This window comes from Chaetura pelagica, unplaced genomic scaffold, assembly GCF_000747805.2.
Source record: "Chaetura pelagica isolate M959 unplaced genomic scaffold, ChaPel_1.0 scaffold112, whole genome shotgun sequence".
NCBI lineage: Eukaryota > Metazoa > Chordata > Aves > Apodiformes > Apodidae > Chaetura > Chaetura pelagica.
This window is the reverse complement of record NW_009952798.1, coordinates 580,727-597,924: the sequence shown is the minus strand read 5'-3', so window position 1 is coordinate 597,924 and position 17,198 is coordinate 580,727. Positions and strand designations below refer to the sequence as shown.

At 38.2% G+C, this 17,198-nt stretch overlaps 1 protein-coding gene across 1 annotated transcript in view; it reads left to right on the top strand.

The window, feature by feature from the left end:
- Positions 1-16,860, top strand: part of RTKN2 (rhotekin 2) — a 33,337-nt gene extending 16,477 nt beyond the window's left edge. The window contains 7 exon segments of the mRNA XM_009994876.1: positions 512-643; positions 6,767-6,932; positions 8,876-8,983; positions 10,551-11,074; positions 11,076-11,139; positions 16,536-16,603; positions 16,804-16,860. Coding sequence (XP_009993178.1) covers positions 512-643; positions 6,767-6,932; positions 8,876-8,983; positions 10,551-11,074; positions 11,076-11,139; positions 16,536-16,603; positions 16,804-16,860 — 1,119 coding nt within the window.
- Positions 16,861-17,198: the final 338 nt, after the last annotated feature.

Sequence of the window (17,198 nt, the reverse complement as noted above, 5' to 3'; positions counted from 1 at the left end):
AGAGAAGCTGGGTTATTTATCAGGAGTGCTGAATTATGTTCTTTAAACTGGTGATGAAACTATAATGCATTTATGAAGGCTGTTCAGAAAATTAATTTGAGAAAGTGGAAATTTTAGACAAATGTCTTTGTTTGATATTTTTTGAATGTAGCTTGTATTTCCAAAGTGAGATACTCTCTGTATTTCTCTTATTGTGTAATTACTGTAGCTAAAAAGGTGGTTTCTTTCTGACAGTAGACACCAGTTTTAGATTGCATTCTGTGTGAACCCACAGATTCTATTGTGTCACATGGCAATAAATCTGTAAAAACTGTGAAAACCAAAAGACATTTAAAGTATTCTCAACATTTCAAAAATTAGTGACTGTGAAAAGTTCTGCAAAAGAAAGTGTTTTAGGAAATAATTCAGTGTGGCTAAGTTTTGATCCCACAGGGCTGATCTGTGTATACCTTGTAATATACTCTTAATTTGTAGTTTATGTTTGGCAATTTCTGACTTTTCTTCCCCTTAGCAAACGGTAGGAAGCCTGACTAGCTGGAGGAGGCTGTACTGCATACTAAGAGGGGGCAAGCTCTTCTGCTACTACTCGCCAGAAGAAATTGAGGCTAAACTGGAGCCAGCCTTGACAGTTTCCATCAACAAGGTAAAATTGCCTCTATGAGGCAGGTTTTTAGTTTGGGTTTTTGTTTATTTTGTGGAAGGTCATTTTTGTTTCAAGACATACCTACAGTCATTTGTGCTCCAAGCTGCTGGATTGCAGTATGTGTTATAGGTAGTGTATGGGTGGGATATGCTTCCATAAAATTTGCAATTGCTGAATTTTTTAGCAAGGGCACTACATTTCTTAGCTCAGTTCCTTCTATTGCATTAGACTGGTTAACACAGAGGTAAAAAGGAAGATGTTTTTCTTTAGGAAAAGGGATAACTTGTTATATGACTATTCAATAAGAGCCCTTGGAAACATACTGCCTACAAATCCTTAGCAATGCTCTAGCAGACTTTTGTCCTCAGCAAGGTAGAATTTTAACAAAAGGTCTTTTGTTGTTGTGTGTTATTTGGCCACAGTCTTAATTAGAAGGAGAGCTGGAAAATTGTTCAAAATACTTTAGTGCCTTAAAATAAGCTACTTTTCTTAATACTGGTTTTGTACAGGACACAATAACTTTGGAAGTTCTGTTCCCTAGAATAACATTATTGCTGCTTTTCATACCCTGATTGGAAAGGCTGGGTTCAAAACTTGAAATTAACATGTTACTTACTATTTAGTTAAAGAAATTCTAAGTAATTAATGTTAAGTAAATCTTTAAGTGTTCGATTTAGGAATGTTATTGGAAGGACCTTGTATAATGGTGAGCTTTAGAATGAAGAGATGCTTTCAGAAACGGTTTTTGGTGCAGTCATCAGGAGTTAACGTTACGTAAGGCTGAGCAGAGGAATTCAATGTTATTTGCAATTGACGTAGCTGGATTCATCTTACATAAGTAAATAGACGTGTTTGGAAACTGTAAACACAGGTCGATCTGGATCCGGCTGCTGTGCTGCTGGAATGCTTGATGCCAGCAGTAGCTCCCCCCCCTGCCACTCGTTCTGGCTGCTGGGCTGCTCTAGGCCAAGGCAGGCGCTGGGGCAGCTGACTGGTGGACTTGACAGTGGGAGTGATGTGTGTTAAAATTAGCTTGCTGGGGGGAAGGAGGAGGGTTGGCTTCAACTGCCATGCCCTGTAATCAATTCTCTTGTTCAGTTCACTTCATAGCTACACAAATGCTTGTGTGGCACAGGGAAGGGGCTGGGATAGGACTGGGAATGCATAGGGACACACAGGAATAAAGAACTGCTTTTTACAGAAGCCACGTCAGCTTTTGGTGGCTTTACAGTTTTTAGAAAACATGACCACGTTCTCACCTAGAGTGAGACTTCTATAGAAACCAAACATTCACACTAGGGAAAACAATGTGGCCTGTTTGTGTTAGGACTTCTTTTTTTAATGTACTAAGATTGAAATCGATTCACTAATTAAGAACACTTTTCTGCTAGGGCAGTATCTTTTGACAAAGCCATTTTGTCTTCCAATTGTTTGTGCATTTGCATCAAATAAATGTTGAGACTGATACATATTTGGTTACCTCTTCAGTCACTTTTCACTGTGCTAGTCTGTCAGCCTCTGCTGTAATTCTGCTTCCCAGCTGCTCACAATATCAGTTAACAAATGGTAAACTCTAGTAAATTATAGAACAACTAAATCCACATTCATAGATGTGACAGTAATATTTTTGAAAATTATCAGGCTACCTCATGTCTTTTCCTGGAGGTCTCTGTTTGGGTCTGTCTCCGACTTTTGCTTTTCCTTTTAAAATAACCATAGTAAAGTATTTTGCTCCTCCAATTTACTAGTACACGTAGAACATCAAATCCAGCTTAACGAGCCTTTGCTGGGAGACTGACTGTACATTGACAGGGTATCTTTAAAGCTAACATGTGGAAGCTACATAATCATTTATCTTATACCATTTTATAAAAATTTCAGACTGCTGGAGAATATGACTCTGAATCCTTCAATCTAAATTAAAACCAGGAAAAAAAAAAAGGCAATTTAAAACATATTTGGCTACTTTACTATTTAAACAGTTTCTCTTGAAAATAACTTCATGTTTGCAAATAATTTATTATTCCTTTGTTAGGAAATTTCTGTTACAGATTAAATGAACTCAAACTAATCCTATGGGCTCCTCTGCTACATGTTGTTATAGAAACAGCAGTTTCAAAATGAAAGTTGAGTTGGAACATCAACTCTGGATGTTATAACTAAAATCTTTTCTAGTTGCATATATGGCATTTTCATTTGTAATGTGAAGTGCATCCTTTACATGTAATTGAAAGATACTTTCTGCAAAGTAATGACATCATCTGGATTTATGAGAAACTCTGGAAAATATATACACTGATAGCCTTATTTCCCATTCCCTTTGAATCGAGACTTGAGGAAGCCATTAACACCAGCAAAGTCATTACTTCAACTTCAGATGACTTCACTGCTGTTGAGTAACAATGCTTCTGCAGTTCCTATTATGCAAGTGCTCCTATTATTGTTTCAGCTAAATGTGATTATAACATATTATATTGCACAACTAAGTAGCAAAGGAGAAATTATATTTTCTGTAGCAAACAAAATTTGCTGGAATCTAATTTGAACAAGAAATATTCCTTATGGGCCAGCTCCTGAAATTTTTTCAGCTTTTCTTTAGTTTGAAATGAATACTAAATGCCTTTTCTACTCTTGATAGCTCAGCAAATTGGTGTGTGTGCCAGCAGCTCACATTGGTTACTCAGTATTAGGAATACACGTCCTATTGTGTCCTGGTCATAGAATATAGTAGAGAAATTAATTGATGAAAGATTAAATTAAAAGATAAAAGGAGGAAAGATTCATAGCTGATATGGTGAATTCTGTCTTGTATATTAATGTGTTTGAAGGCTGTAATTTTAAATTTAACCATATTTTCCTGCTTGCCTGAACAAATCCAGTGGAAGTTGTTAATGTTACAGCAGGAACCAACACAAGAACAGATTACAGTTTGTTTCCAGTGTTGTGTTTTTTGTACTAAAAGCATTAAGGATGTTTGTTAAATGTGATTTGGTTTGTTTAATCTTAAAATAGATACACTGAACTGGATCTTAGGTTATTCAGTATTTTTCTTAAGAACTGTAATTTGTTTTGATGTCTTAAAGTGGTATTTATAACCAGTGCTCTCCAGTGTGCCAGGATTGGCTTAGCAGGAAATGTTGCACCTCAGCAGTAAAATTTGTTTGTTTGTTTGGTTGGTTTTGCTTGGTTTTTTTTTTTTGCTTGTTTTTGTTTTATTATTAGCTTAAAAGATGAGCTTTCGTGGGAAGTATTATAAGGCTGACATTTTTTTGGTTTGGGAGACAAGTAGAGAGGAAGGCTTGTGTTTATATTCTATCAAAAAAACCCCAATCCTACCATTTTCCCTTTTAGTCTTTCCCATCTTAAAAAAGTATTTTGCATATAGGACACAATAATGGCTCTGGCTTCTCCAAAGAATCATTTAAGTTTGACATTCAACTCAGTTTTTCCTGTTCCAGTGCACTGATTATTCTGTTTTTTACAATAGTTGTAGCAGAGTTTGTTCAGTAGGTTATAGGACTGCAAAAGGTGAAGCATTATAACAGGATACCTTAAGACACTTCTTTTTGTTGGTTTGGGGTGTTGGGTTTTTTTGGTTAGGCTTTTTGTTTGGTCATTTTTATTGGTTTTTTTTTCTTGTTAAGTGGAACTGGGCATGTAATGTAATTCACCCGAGCTTGGTAAATTCATCAGCCCATTACTGTAATGGCATCTTGTATCACTCCGAAAATATTCAAGCATCAGATATAGATTGCTGCTTGAGGATTTATCTCCTTTGAATAATACCGTAGTTGTGGGATAAAACCTGCAGCAAATATCATTAAATAAACTTGTGTGTATGGTATGCTTGAAGTTCTTACCTGTCAAATGTTAATCTATTTGATTTAATTTTTTTGCTGGTATCTATGGTTACCTGAGTTAATGGGATATAGAGCACTTATGGATGAATTACTTCATCTCCTATTTTTAGACAGAAGAATTTAAATGAGCATATCCATCAGATATGCTACAAGCAGCTGTTGGTATTTCAAATGGTTACTTCAGTAATGCATTTTAAATCTGGAGAATGTTCTGTAATTTTTTTTGTTTTGTATCAGAACTAAGCTTATTCCCATAGGATCCTATGTGTAAACTTTATTTCTGTAGGTGTGTATTTGACATCTTTAGCAGATGTTTGACATTTGGTTGAATTGTGTATAAAGGAGCATGGTTAACCTGTCCCCACTGCATTTTGAGGAGTGTCCTGAGGCCACCTTTGTAGTCATATTCACTGTCCATCCAGGCGGGAGGCATTTGAACACAACTCTGGCTGTGGTTGTTGGCTTCCTTCCAGCCCCGGGGTGCTCTCGTGCCGGGACAGCTAGTGTGACAGGATTGTGCTGCATGGCCTGGGGTGCCTGGGCAGCCCCCCATCTTGCCAGGCTCCAGGGCCCACAGCTGAAAGGTGCTGCCCCAAATTTGGGGTCACATTGTTCTCCTGGGTATGCCAGAGCTCCTCTTAAGAGCAAGATTTGTCATAAGGTGTGTATTTGACATCTTTAGCAGATGTTTGACATTTGGTTGAATTGTGTATAAAGGAGCATGGTTAACCTGTCCCCACTGCATTTTGAGGAGTGTCCTGAGGCCACCTTTGTAGTCATATTCACTGTCCATCCAGGCGGGAGGCATTTGAACACAACTCTGGCTGTGGTTGTTGGCTTCCTTCCAGCCCCGGGGTGCTCTCGTGCCGGGACAGCTAGTGTGGCAGGATTGTGCTGCATGGCCTGGGGTGCCTGGGCAGCCCCCCATCTTGCCAGGCTCCAGGGCCCACAGCTGAAAGGTGCTGCCCCAAATTTGGGGTCACATTGTTCTCCTGGGTATGCCAGAGCTCCTCTTAAGAGCAAGATTTGTCATAGACCATTGCTTGTTCCCTCAGGTTGAGTTCTGTATGTGAATATATTGCCAGGTTTTCCGCATTTACTTTTGTAAATAAAGCAGTGGTAATGATTTTAATTTGTTCATCATGTGAGGAGCAGCAGTGTGACCAGTGTGTTCTGGATTATTTTTTTTTCTGTTGTGTTTTATCAGGCATTTGCTAAAATCTTTCAGTATTTTACACGAGTGGAAAAAAAAAAATAATAATTTTCACTCAGTTGGGGGAAAGAGAAAGAGTTTTGTTTTTCTAGTGTAGTAATGCCATACCAGAGAAACTAGAGACTATGAAAATACCACTCTATCTAGTCTAGATGATAAAAATCTATTTAAATATGTTCCTGAATAGAAGGGGAAACCTGTTCTGTTTCAGATTGTGCTGCTGTGTAATCTGAGAGCCTTTCTAACATTAGCTAAGAAATGTGATAGACTTGGGATGATTTACTTCTCGGATATATTTTTAATTGTTTCTATGTAGCTCTCGCTAAGTAAGGCAAAACAAAATGTCTATTTTGAAATGACAAGCATTCATTTAAAACATTTTGTATTAGAACAAAATGCTTTTTAATGTTGGAGACTTGTTCTACCAGAACTGTAAGGGTCACTGTTACAAATGCTTCTTTAAATGTGGACTAGATAAGTTTCTTTTTCAATTTCCTGTCACTATAGTGGTAGTCCTGAATGTCCTGATTCACTAAGATGAACACAAAATAGATACAAGGTTAGAATACACTGCATAAACGACGGCCCACAGAAGGACAGCAGGAGACCTAAATAGCTTTAACACTGTGGTCCAGCTGAAGGGTTCAGAGAAAAGGAGCTGCTTGCTCTTATGATTCACTAAAGGACTCTGGAGAAGAATGAGCTGTGTGACATGAGGTGGTGAAGGCAGAGAGGGGAAGAACAGAAAGTACATTCTGTAATTCAGAACTAAACTGCCGTAATTGTGCTTCATTCCCTTATTTTTCGTACTTTATGCCATTTTAATAGTTTTTGTTAACTAAATATTTTTGTTAACTTTTTTTTTTTTAATTAATCTGGATTAGATAAGAACCCAAATGTGTTAACTAAATATTTTTGTTAACTTTTTTTTAAATTAATCTGGATTAGATAAGAACCCAAATAACACCTCCCTTATACTGCCATTAGCCATAAGATGATGCCAGTGTGGAGCTGAAGCAATAACTCATTCCCACAATTTGTCGTTCCTAGGAAACCAGGATTCGAGCTGTGGATAAGGACTCCAAGAGGAGAACTAATAATTTCACTGTTATCAACCTCGTGTCTGGAGAGGCTGTGATGCAACTTTTTGGTACTGACAGTAGGGAAGAACTTCATAAGTGGATGGAAGCTTTCTGGCAGCACTTTTTTGATCTGAGTAAGTAAGCAGGCAGCACTGGCAGCATGCCCTCCAAACGGGGAGTTACGCAACAGCAAACGGATCTCTGAACAATTTGAATTGGAATTGCCTCATAAGCCTTTGTTTGCAATGATGAGAGGAAAAATGTTCTTTGGGGTAGTATTGGGTGGTGGTCTAAGCCACTGGAAGGGAAATATTTGACTAAACCAAAGTCGTCATGTTCAGCCTGTTTTTTTGCAGGAAGCCAGAAGCAGAGCATGTCCATCAGTCTCAAAAGAACTTGGTCTCTTTTAGCAGTGTTCTAGATAATCTTTTTAAGGGCTGCTAAATTCTCACCACCTCTTCCTCTGCTGCAGCAGGAAGAGTCCACTTCTGCCTGGGCATCCTACCAGTGGTGTGTTGGTTTTGTGGGATTCTGCAAGTATGAAACCTTTGGGTATGGAAGCTTCAATGGGAAGTGGGGAGAATGATGGATTCACTGAGGTCTTGGCTGGGATGCAGATGGAGTCAACCTTTGCCAGGAGTTGCATGTTTTAGGATTTCCTTGCTCAACAGTGTCATGGATGAATTTAATAGCAATTTTTTGCAATAGGGATTCCTGGATTCTCTCGGTAATTCTCTGGTTTTGGTACCTCTTGCCACACAGGAATACGCTCACCTAGCCACTCTCCAATCCCGTCATGCAAATACACACAGCTTACTTGAACCTGGTAAAAGCTGTCCCTGAGGCTGTGTAACAGGCGATATACACAAGGTGATGAACTGATACCCCAATTCTTTGGCTAGCCTCTGGAAAAACACTTATTCTTACATGAGAGAAAAAACTCATTATTGGTGTGAAATGGTATTGAAGTAGTATTATACTGTGCTGCTTTCTCAACACCAAATATTTATTAGTAGAACTATATAGATTAATTTGTCTTAATCTTTTTTCTCTGCTATAGTAGTTTGATGCACAGGTTTATTAAGAGTAGAGAACAACTGTCGGTTGTTATGCTGTCATTGTCAATTATAGTTGGTTCCTGATAGTAATTTTTATCAGGTCAGAAAGCAGAACCATGTCAGTTAATGAAAGATCAGTCTTTAGTGAGAGTCCACACCAATAAAATCAGTTGTGGAAACCCAGTATTGTAGTTTGTGTTTCTAGTCCTTTCTAGTTCTGATTTACAATGAGAAAAGGCTCTATCAATTAAAGAAACACACCAAGCAAAAACTAGGGCATTGTCTTTAAATTAGCCATAGAGTGGGGTAAAAGAGCTACTTCTTATTCATTATAGATAGAATACCCACAGATTTTTTGAGATATTTTTTCCTTAGGTTCAGAAAAAATGGGTCACTTGGCATTTAAATGCCTTTTTTCTTCCCTGGTTCTAAAATTCTCTTAAAATTAATGTGCTCAGAAAACTTGGAGTGATTGGTATGAACAAAGTAATTTTACTGTGTCTTGTTTTCCTTAAGGTCAAAATCTATTAATAGAAAGAGGTTTCCTTGTCTGATTAAAGGCAAGTTATCCTCTATTAAAGACAGAATGTTCCTTTACTATAACATTGTAACACAGTTGTATAACACCCAGCTTGCAGGCTGTCAGAGGTTGACCCTGGTAACTTCATGAAGCTTCCCTGACCTTTAATATACACTTCTAGGTTTGGTGGGTTTTTTCCTGATTAATTTATACTGGTTTTGGGGATTTGAAGGCAAATTATAATATTTAACCTTCGTGGTATAACAGCACTGCTGGAATACTTAAATTAAAGGAGTAGTTTATGACCTTTGTGCTAAGAGAATGAATACAGAGTTGAAAATACAAACTGCATCCTGAGGATTGCTGCTAAACAAGAGTAAACACTTACTGTTTAGCATTGCTTTGGAGATAGTTTCCTAACACAACCTAATAACTTCATTTTTTTTTTTTTCAAGCTGAAGCATTTAAGTTCCAGTCATTGTTCTCTTTTCTCTCTCAGGCCAGTGGAAACATTGTTGTGAAGAACTTATGAAAATTGAGATTATGTCACCACGGAAACCACCTTTGTTCCTGACAAAAGAAGCGACCTCTGTCTACCATGATATGAGTAAGTGGGATTTGTCTTTTCAAGTTGCACAGTAACAGAAACAACATCATCTGTTTCAGATGGCTTCTGGTGTTGATGTTGAAACACAGAGTTTTTCAAGGGCAATTCACACAATGAAAGAGCAACATAATTGCATACCAAGGAGTTAATATTAAATCTGAATTTGTAACAGCACAAGTAAGGAATACGGTTTTATACCTTCAGCCAAAATCACGGAATTGTCAGAGTTGGAAGGGGCCTCTAGAGATCATCTAGTCCAACTCCCCTGCTAAGGCAGGGGAATATCTGCAATCTGAACTGTAACTAGGGAGACCTGAACACATTCAAAAAAGCTGTCACTAGAAATAAACACTCATGGTAAGAGTAGTATAAAGCTCGGGAAATGTAAAGGTAAAATAATCCAGTCTGCAACCCAATTATGTCTTTAGCTAGTTGCATGAAATTAATTTGCTATTCTTAAAGCTATTTAAAGGTTTACCTAACAGAACTTACCTAATTGTTTGGTCTTGGCAAAGATGTTGAAAAATATGCTTGGAAAATCTAACTAGCATGTATTTGAGATGTGTATTTTTACAGAGCAAAATGGTATGCAGCAGGATTATTTTAATGGTTTCATTAGAGAAGTAATATTTACAGACTAGAAAAAGTAGGTCACTTTGTTTTAACGGATCTGATGCAGCATTGGCTGAGAAACACTGTTCATCTCTCAATGCCTGACTGCTTGCTGCTTGAGCCTGGAACTGTGAAGATGCTGAAAATGCCATGTGGGTCACTGAGTTACTGTGCCTCAGAACCCTGAGCAGTCAAGAAGGTCCCATCTAAGCTATGAATGCAGAGCAGAAAGGCAGTAAATAAACTATTTTGAAGTTTTAGGAAGGTAACAGGGTAGCATAATTCTACTGTAGTCAAGTACGCCAGTGAGGAGCCAAACACAAACTCTTTTTCACTCTTAAAATACCAGGGTTTTTTCCTGCTTCTTCATAGTATTTATAGGTAAAATGTGTTGAAAATCATTAACGTGTGGCCTGCAAGAGAAAAGGTATTGCTGCTGTTTGAGGCTAGTATTGCTGTAGTACACATAGAAGACTCAATAGAAGGGATAAAAAAATGGGGCGAAACAGTCTTAAAGCACACAATTTAAAATGGCATATGTGAAGATGTCCCATTTTCTGCAGACTGGAAGCACAAAAATACTTAGCTGTAGACTTTTTCATGGGCCTTCTGTGAAAATAAATTTTCAAAGGACTTTACAGCAAAATATATTTAATACCTAATACATACAATTCTTTGAGTAATACATTATTTTTTCTCCTTTTACTTGGAAAGAACTGTCAGTGTCTAACCTGTTGCTGTCACAAAAACAGTTCCCTCCTGTCATCTCAGTTCTCCCTCTGCAAGCATGTGTAATCTTTTCTGTTTCATTCATTAATACTCTTAATAGGAAGTCAGACTTCACAAGACATAGTTAATACAGTTTTGTGTTCTGAACAGAAATAATGAAATAGGTAGCAGTAAAATTATTGGCAGTATTTCAATCCGAGTTAACTGCTGTCCCTTAAAATTACAGGCATTGATTCTCCAGTGAAACATGAAGGCTTAGCTGATATCATACAAAGAAAAATTGAGGAGAATGATGGTGAGTTCCTGCTTGGCCAGCAAAAAGAGTCTGCATCTTGCCTATGGGCTTCACTCTTTGATGGATCTCATGAGATGGTTGTTCAGAAAAACATGCATCTGGGCCCAAAAAGAGACCCTTCAAGTCCTAATGATAGCAGAGGAAAGAAAAGAAGAGCTCCACCTCCACCCCCCGATAAGTCACCATACGATGCAAAAGCACAGGCAAACACAGAGCAATTGGGCAAGGAAAACTGGGAGAAGTCTGGCTGCACATCTGCCTTTGGTTCTTCCTTGGATGCCAAGTTATCTACGAAAACGCAGCAGTTGCAGACACCTATTGCTGCTACTCGCAACATTGGTTCTTGTAGGAAAATCAGTTTAGATGGCCATGGGAATCCCATCTCAGTGGCGAACGAGACTGAGTCTGAAACCAAACCAGTACCAGCTCCTAGACAGAAATGCATCACAGACAGGCTTAGACCCTAGATCATGGTTGCAGCCACAGACATCAGAACTAGCTAAGAAGAGTTCCTCGAACTGTAAATTTCTCGGCCTTCTACTATAACTCTTGAGTAAAAATAGATTTTAGCATGTAGCTCCTAAGTATTGAGGCTGAAGTTTTTTACTTTTAGCCAGGGCATTATTAGTAACTGTGGTCTCAGCTGTCCATGTTATTGCTAACATCTGAGTAATTGCACTGATAACAGGGAGTGTGATCTCAGTGTCTGAAATAAGGGTGCTGCTTCTGGAAAGAGAGCTTCAGTACTTTCCCCCTGAAAAACCAGCAGTGTCCAGGGTGACTCAGTGTCTCTGGAGCAGGGGTGCCTTCTACCAGTCCCTCTGCTTAGCCCATCTGCAGCTCCTCAGACTAGTTCAAGTGGGAGTTTCATATATATTCAGCACAGATCTTGCAAAGCTTATTTTCTTGGTCTCACCCAAAATATTCTTATTTCTCCCTCACTGTTTAGGAACTATTGCTGCTAAAATAAGGTGCTGTGGAAAGTTCTTACGCTCTTCTGAATGGCTCTGAAACTCCCTACGAATGTCTGAAGCAGTTCTATCAATTCAGGGTGGAATCTCCTAAGTTCTTGCTGGTGCACGTGCAGTCTGAACGGAGCAGGTTCATCTCTGTATGAGCCAGGATGTGAGCCATCCCTGCTGCTTATTTCAGGCTCACAGCAGCATTTAAAAGCAGTAGTGTGTATGAACACCTACTCAGGATTTAATTGTTCTGTCCAACAGGACTCTGTAGCAGAGCTCCTTCGTGGAGCCTCTCAGCTGTTCCTGCTAAGTGGCTGGTTTGTAAACATGGCAGCATTACTGGTAAACAAACTGGGCTTTTCCACCACTCGTTCTGTCCGAAATAGCAGAGAATTAGTACTTCAGGTGAGATTACTGAACTTTGATATTCTTCCATCAGGCTGTTCACCATTTTTGTAAGCAGCATAGGTTCCTGTGGTGCCTGCAAAACATCTGTTGCATATGGAAAAGATTCTGTTCTCCTGGATCCACAACCTAAATATCTGACCCTTTCCTTGGCTGATGCATTTATCTCAAATTCTAGAATTTATCCAAGAACAAAGGTCTGCTTTGCAGATCTCCCTCTAGAGCCTTGGTATTCCAGCCTGTGTAGAGAGACTCATCAGCAACTGTATACATACAGTTTGTTATTTTTTTTTTCCTAAAGTGTGGATGGCTTTGGGAGCTTTAGCATTTCCCCAGAAGACATTGTGTGCATGGTTGGTTTGTTTTATCTGTTTGTCTTCTGCTAAGCTCTAAGTATCTGCTGAATTCCCTCAGTAGTTCATTGGCTATTTGGGATGGGGCTTGAGAGGCAGGTTTCACTTACAAATCCTGTTGCAGGATTAGAGCCCTTCGTTTCTACAATGTCCTTATTCATTCTTCTTTTAATCACATTCCATTTTCCCCCTGAAACAACCATAATCATTCTCACAATAAATCATGCTGTTACTTAAGTGGATGGTTTGTGAACGGTTTATAAATAGGAACAGAAAAACTGAAGAATAACTACATGATTATGTAAATTAGACACAGTCGACTAAGTGGACTGTGCAACTGAACAAGAAATGGGAAGAATAAAGGGGGGTGGAAATCTTATTTTCCAAAATGCAGCTGCAGTGTCTTTAGCTTTAAATCTAGCCTTAAATGTTACTGTGTTGTGGAAAAAGATAATAGCTTTTGCTTCTTGGTATCCTCCTTCCTTTTAGTTGTTATATTTCAAGATAAATCTCATAAATATATAAGGCAAGAAGGCACCATAATGAGGATTTATTTTTAAATTCAACAGGCCATTGAATTTTAACGAGCAGTTTCTCTATTAAATTCAGCGACTTTGTTTTGAACTGAACATACATATTTTAGGAAGGCATTTAATATTAATTTAAAGTCTTCAAGTGATGAGAATTCACTCATACCTCCTGTTGCAATAGTTAATTACCCCAGGTACATTTTTCACTTGATTTTCTATTTGCATTTCTAGCTTCACCTTAAGTTATTTTGGTCTTTTTATGCATTTGATTGCTTATATTGATCTCTGTAGTATCAGCTTTTCTAATTGCTTGTATGTAGTTATAAATCATGATTATGTCCCTTCAAACCTTTTCTCTGATGAGATGTACTGAATTCTTTAACTTTCTTGTGGCAATGAGTGTTACCTGAGACTAATCTTCACATTCTTCTCTGTATTTCTCATGTATTGAAATATGCTTAGGTGTGACATCTGAATTAGATGCCACATGTCAATAGTGATCCATCAGGACTATAGAGAGACAGAACGTGATCCTCTTACTCTGATGAATATCTCCTTCCCCTCTTTCCTCAAAAAGTGTATTATCCTTTTTTTGTGGAAGCATTGCCTTGGATGCTGACTTCTATGGCTCAAGTCCTCTTTAGAGTCTTCTTCAAGAATGCAGTACATCTTCCTCTTATTATCCTACCTTATTTTTTCCTAGAAACATACACTGTGTTTTACCAGCATTAAAATACTGCTCATGAAGTAATCCAGATTGCTCTGTGTAAGTGACTTGTCCTCATTCTTTACTACTCCAGCAGTCTGCATGTCCTTTGCAAATTTATTGCAAGTGATTTTTTCAGTTTCTTCCAGATCATTGATTTTTAAAATTGAATGCAAGGCAAGGTTTGTAGAGAGAGGTGATAGGTTTTTATTACATCAGTGACACGGGTAAGGGGGGTGGGGAAAAGCAAACACAGGCCATTGAGTTCATGTCCCTTTTTTTTCCAGACCCTTAAAAAAATTCAGATTCCTGCTGATTCCCTATTAACGCTGCATTCTGAAATTAATTTCCTCTCATTGACATAGCATTATATATTGATTTTATACAGTACTGATATGGTAGAGAAAATGACATATTCATCTTGTTTTCTGGGAGTGACTTAGGGATCTTAAGGGCAACACCTTGGTGCAGGTGTCTTTGCAAGCCAAGCTTGCTATGTGAAAGAGTGAAGTGCAACCTGTTGTTCAAGACCAATTCACCATGAATCTGTTGATCCTGAACAGATCTTGAATGGATTCTGTCAATCTGTTGATTGACATTTTATATCTATCCTTAAATTAGACCCCTATGAGCCAGTTCACTATATTGTGCTGATCACCACTGAAGAAACTAGGCCATTAATTACCCTGATCATACTACTTTGGAGCAACAGTGTTGTTCTTATGGTCCTGTGGAATTTCATGGCAGTGCTGAGACTTGTTTACCCAACTGCATATTTAGTCTCCTACAGCTGGAAAGGCTTCTGCTACCAAATGGGGCTTCTGTTATTTTAAATAACCACTATATAATCCCCATTATGATGCATCAGTTGATTTCAGGTTTTAGTATTTAATGTTACTTAGTCTTTTAGTTGTGTCCCCCCCTTCTTTATTGCTGTTTATTATTGCCTTTGCCTCTTCTGTTAAGCAAGTTGATTTAACTCATAAAAACTGCAGACTACAAGCAAATGTTGATCTTGGCTACACAGTAAAGTCAGCTGTAGAAAATGCATTTGTACTCCGGTTTTGTCTACACGGGAGAACATAAATATTAGTAAAAAAACCAGCACAATTTTAGGAGTATAATTAGAAGATACATCTGTGAGGAAAACTGACCTGTTTTTTGGCTTTTCCATATCGTGACAAATAGTAATACTTTATTACTAATACTGGTCCCTCACTATTGCATAGGCTTGCTCAGAAATTAGAGCTCTTCTTTTGATTTTTACCCTTCAGGTTTTCCTGACTATAATTGAGGATGAAGTAAGACCAACAAATTGCTTGTACCCAGGCAGTGTAATGGGAAGAAGCCAGCTCTCTCGTGGTGTGGTGCCATTTTAGGCTCTGCACTGACTCACTCCCCAGCCTGAGTAAGGGGGAGCCTGGAGGCAGAGGTGGAAGGCAGGCAGGTACTGATAGGACATGGTGGAAACTGTTTAACTGCTGCCTGTGGGCACTAGCAGAGAATGTACCCACCAGGGTAGCTGCATTCGGTCAGCAGGGTGCTTTGATTGCATGACTCAAAACACCAGTGATCAAAAACCACAAGTTGTTTGATTAGCATCTGTAAGCAATGCCAACATGGGAAATATTTCAGCAAGGCACAGGTGATATCAGCCAGCCTGCTGCTAGGATGGGGCTAGGAAGACAGCAGAGGCCTGTGGCTTCTCCCAGGCCTAGTGTCCATAGCTCCCTGTTCACACTTGTGTGGCCAAGTCTGGCTGCAGACTCTATGGAAAACTGTGTTCAGACACTGCACCCAGAATGGGCAGCTCAAACTACCCAGTGCAGCATGGAGAAGACAATGGTGGCATCTGCTACTGCTGAACTACACGTGGTAATTCTCTATAGGTACTTTTCTAAGTAATATGTCAGGCCCACTCTGGAAGTGGTACCTGCTTGTTTGCTGCTGGAATGAATTAGTTGTTGCTTAAAAGCCATGAAGTAGTGGGATTGCCACCTTGAAGTCAGGCAGAGGCAATAGTCAATATGACCACTACTTTTAAGGAAGTAAAACTTGAAAGTTAATTGCTAGTGCAAACTAGCTAGTGAAAACAAATGTCACAGAATATGAGCAACTTTTAAAGTATTGGCTGAACTTAGTAACTGTGTTATATCTGATGTCTTCAGCTGTTCACCTGGTCTTGGAATAGTAGACGGTACTTTTTGCAGTTTTAAAGACATTAGTTTAAAATGTTTACATTTTTACTAGTATTGTGTGTTTTTTTTTCCTATGGTTATTATATTCATAGTTACTTTTACAGTGGTTTGTACATATTTGAAAATACTGTATTAGTATTCAGAGTTGATTTGTAATTAATAAAGATTGCTTTGATAGAAGAATGCAGATTTAGACACTAATGTCTTATGAAATGTTAGAACAGAAAACGCTTTTGTTTTTTTGCTGTTAAAATATGTAAGTAAAATTAAAAACATTTCTAGAACTAACAGGTTTTGGTGTAATTTTCCTCATTCTAGCACTGCATTAAGCTTTACTCCAGTTTATAAACCGTGGGTGATGTCTTCTGTAGCATCAAAAGAACTTATGAGTCGCTGCTTTTCTACTGTGTCTGCAGAATCACAGAATACCAGGTTGGAAGGGACCTCAAAAATCATCTGGTCCAGCCTTTCCAGTATCCTTCCAGGCTCCTAGTGACAATATCACAACAGTATTGGTCTCAATTTTCCAAACTGAAGGGGGAAAAGAGACATTTGGCAGCTAGCGTTCATTGCTCAACTAGTTGTCCAGTAAGTCCAATATGTCTGTGAGTGAGTATGCAAAGTTAGAAATGTAATCTGAGATGCACCTTGTTTCTACAAATGTGCCTATGCATTTTGTTTTACATCTTTCAGTCTGCTTTGTAAGGTGACTGAAGAAAAAAAGCCACTAACATTACTCTTTTTTTTTTCTTTCCTGGGCAGTTTATGCTGAAGGGGAACTCCTGTTGGCCTCATGGGTTAGAGCTTGGGGTAGCCCTGATAATTTAAAGGTAACTGTGCCCCTCAACTAAAGTCTTCTTTTGACCCAATTATCATCAAAGAACTGTAGTAAATGTAGAGGGAATTGTTAGACATTTTAACTTTAGAATATTTGACTGATTTAAGAGTCCATGAGAAGAACCCAGTATGTAATTGATAACTGCAAAGCAAGCCAATGCAGCTGAATAATTTAATCAAAATCATGCTGTAGGTAAAGTTGCTTCAGTTTGCTTTAAGGGATCATATCAAAGCTGTGATGATCTCTTAATATAACTATTACCAAATGGTTATATTGTAATCTTTCCATATAGATACTACATATTCACAGAAAATCTGTTTGCAAGACATTAACATAAATTGTTTTTCAGGGAAGAAAACAATCTTTCAACATTTTTATGTCAAGATAGTTTTCTAAATGTTCTTTACCTCCCCAAAGGAAGAATATTTATGGCAACTGGTGAAGTATCTTTTATTTTGTTATTCTCTAAACTTCTTCTAAAATAAGTTACCAAAGAATGTAATTTATAATATATATTGTCTCACTTGAGGTTTTTTTGGGATATCATCCAGTGTCATCTGTGTTAGGTGATACAGGAATACTTGCAA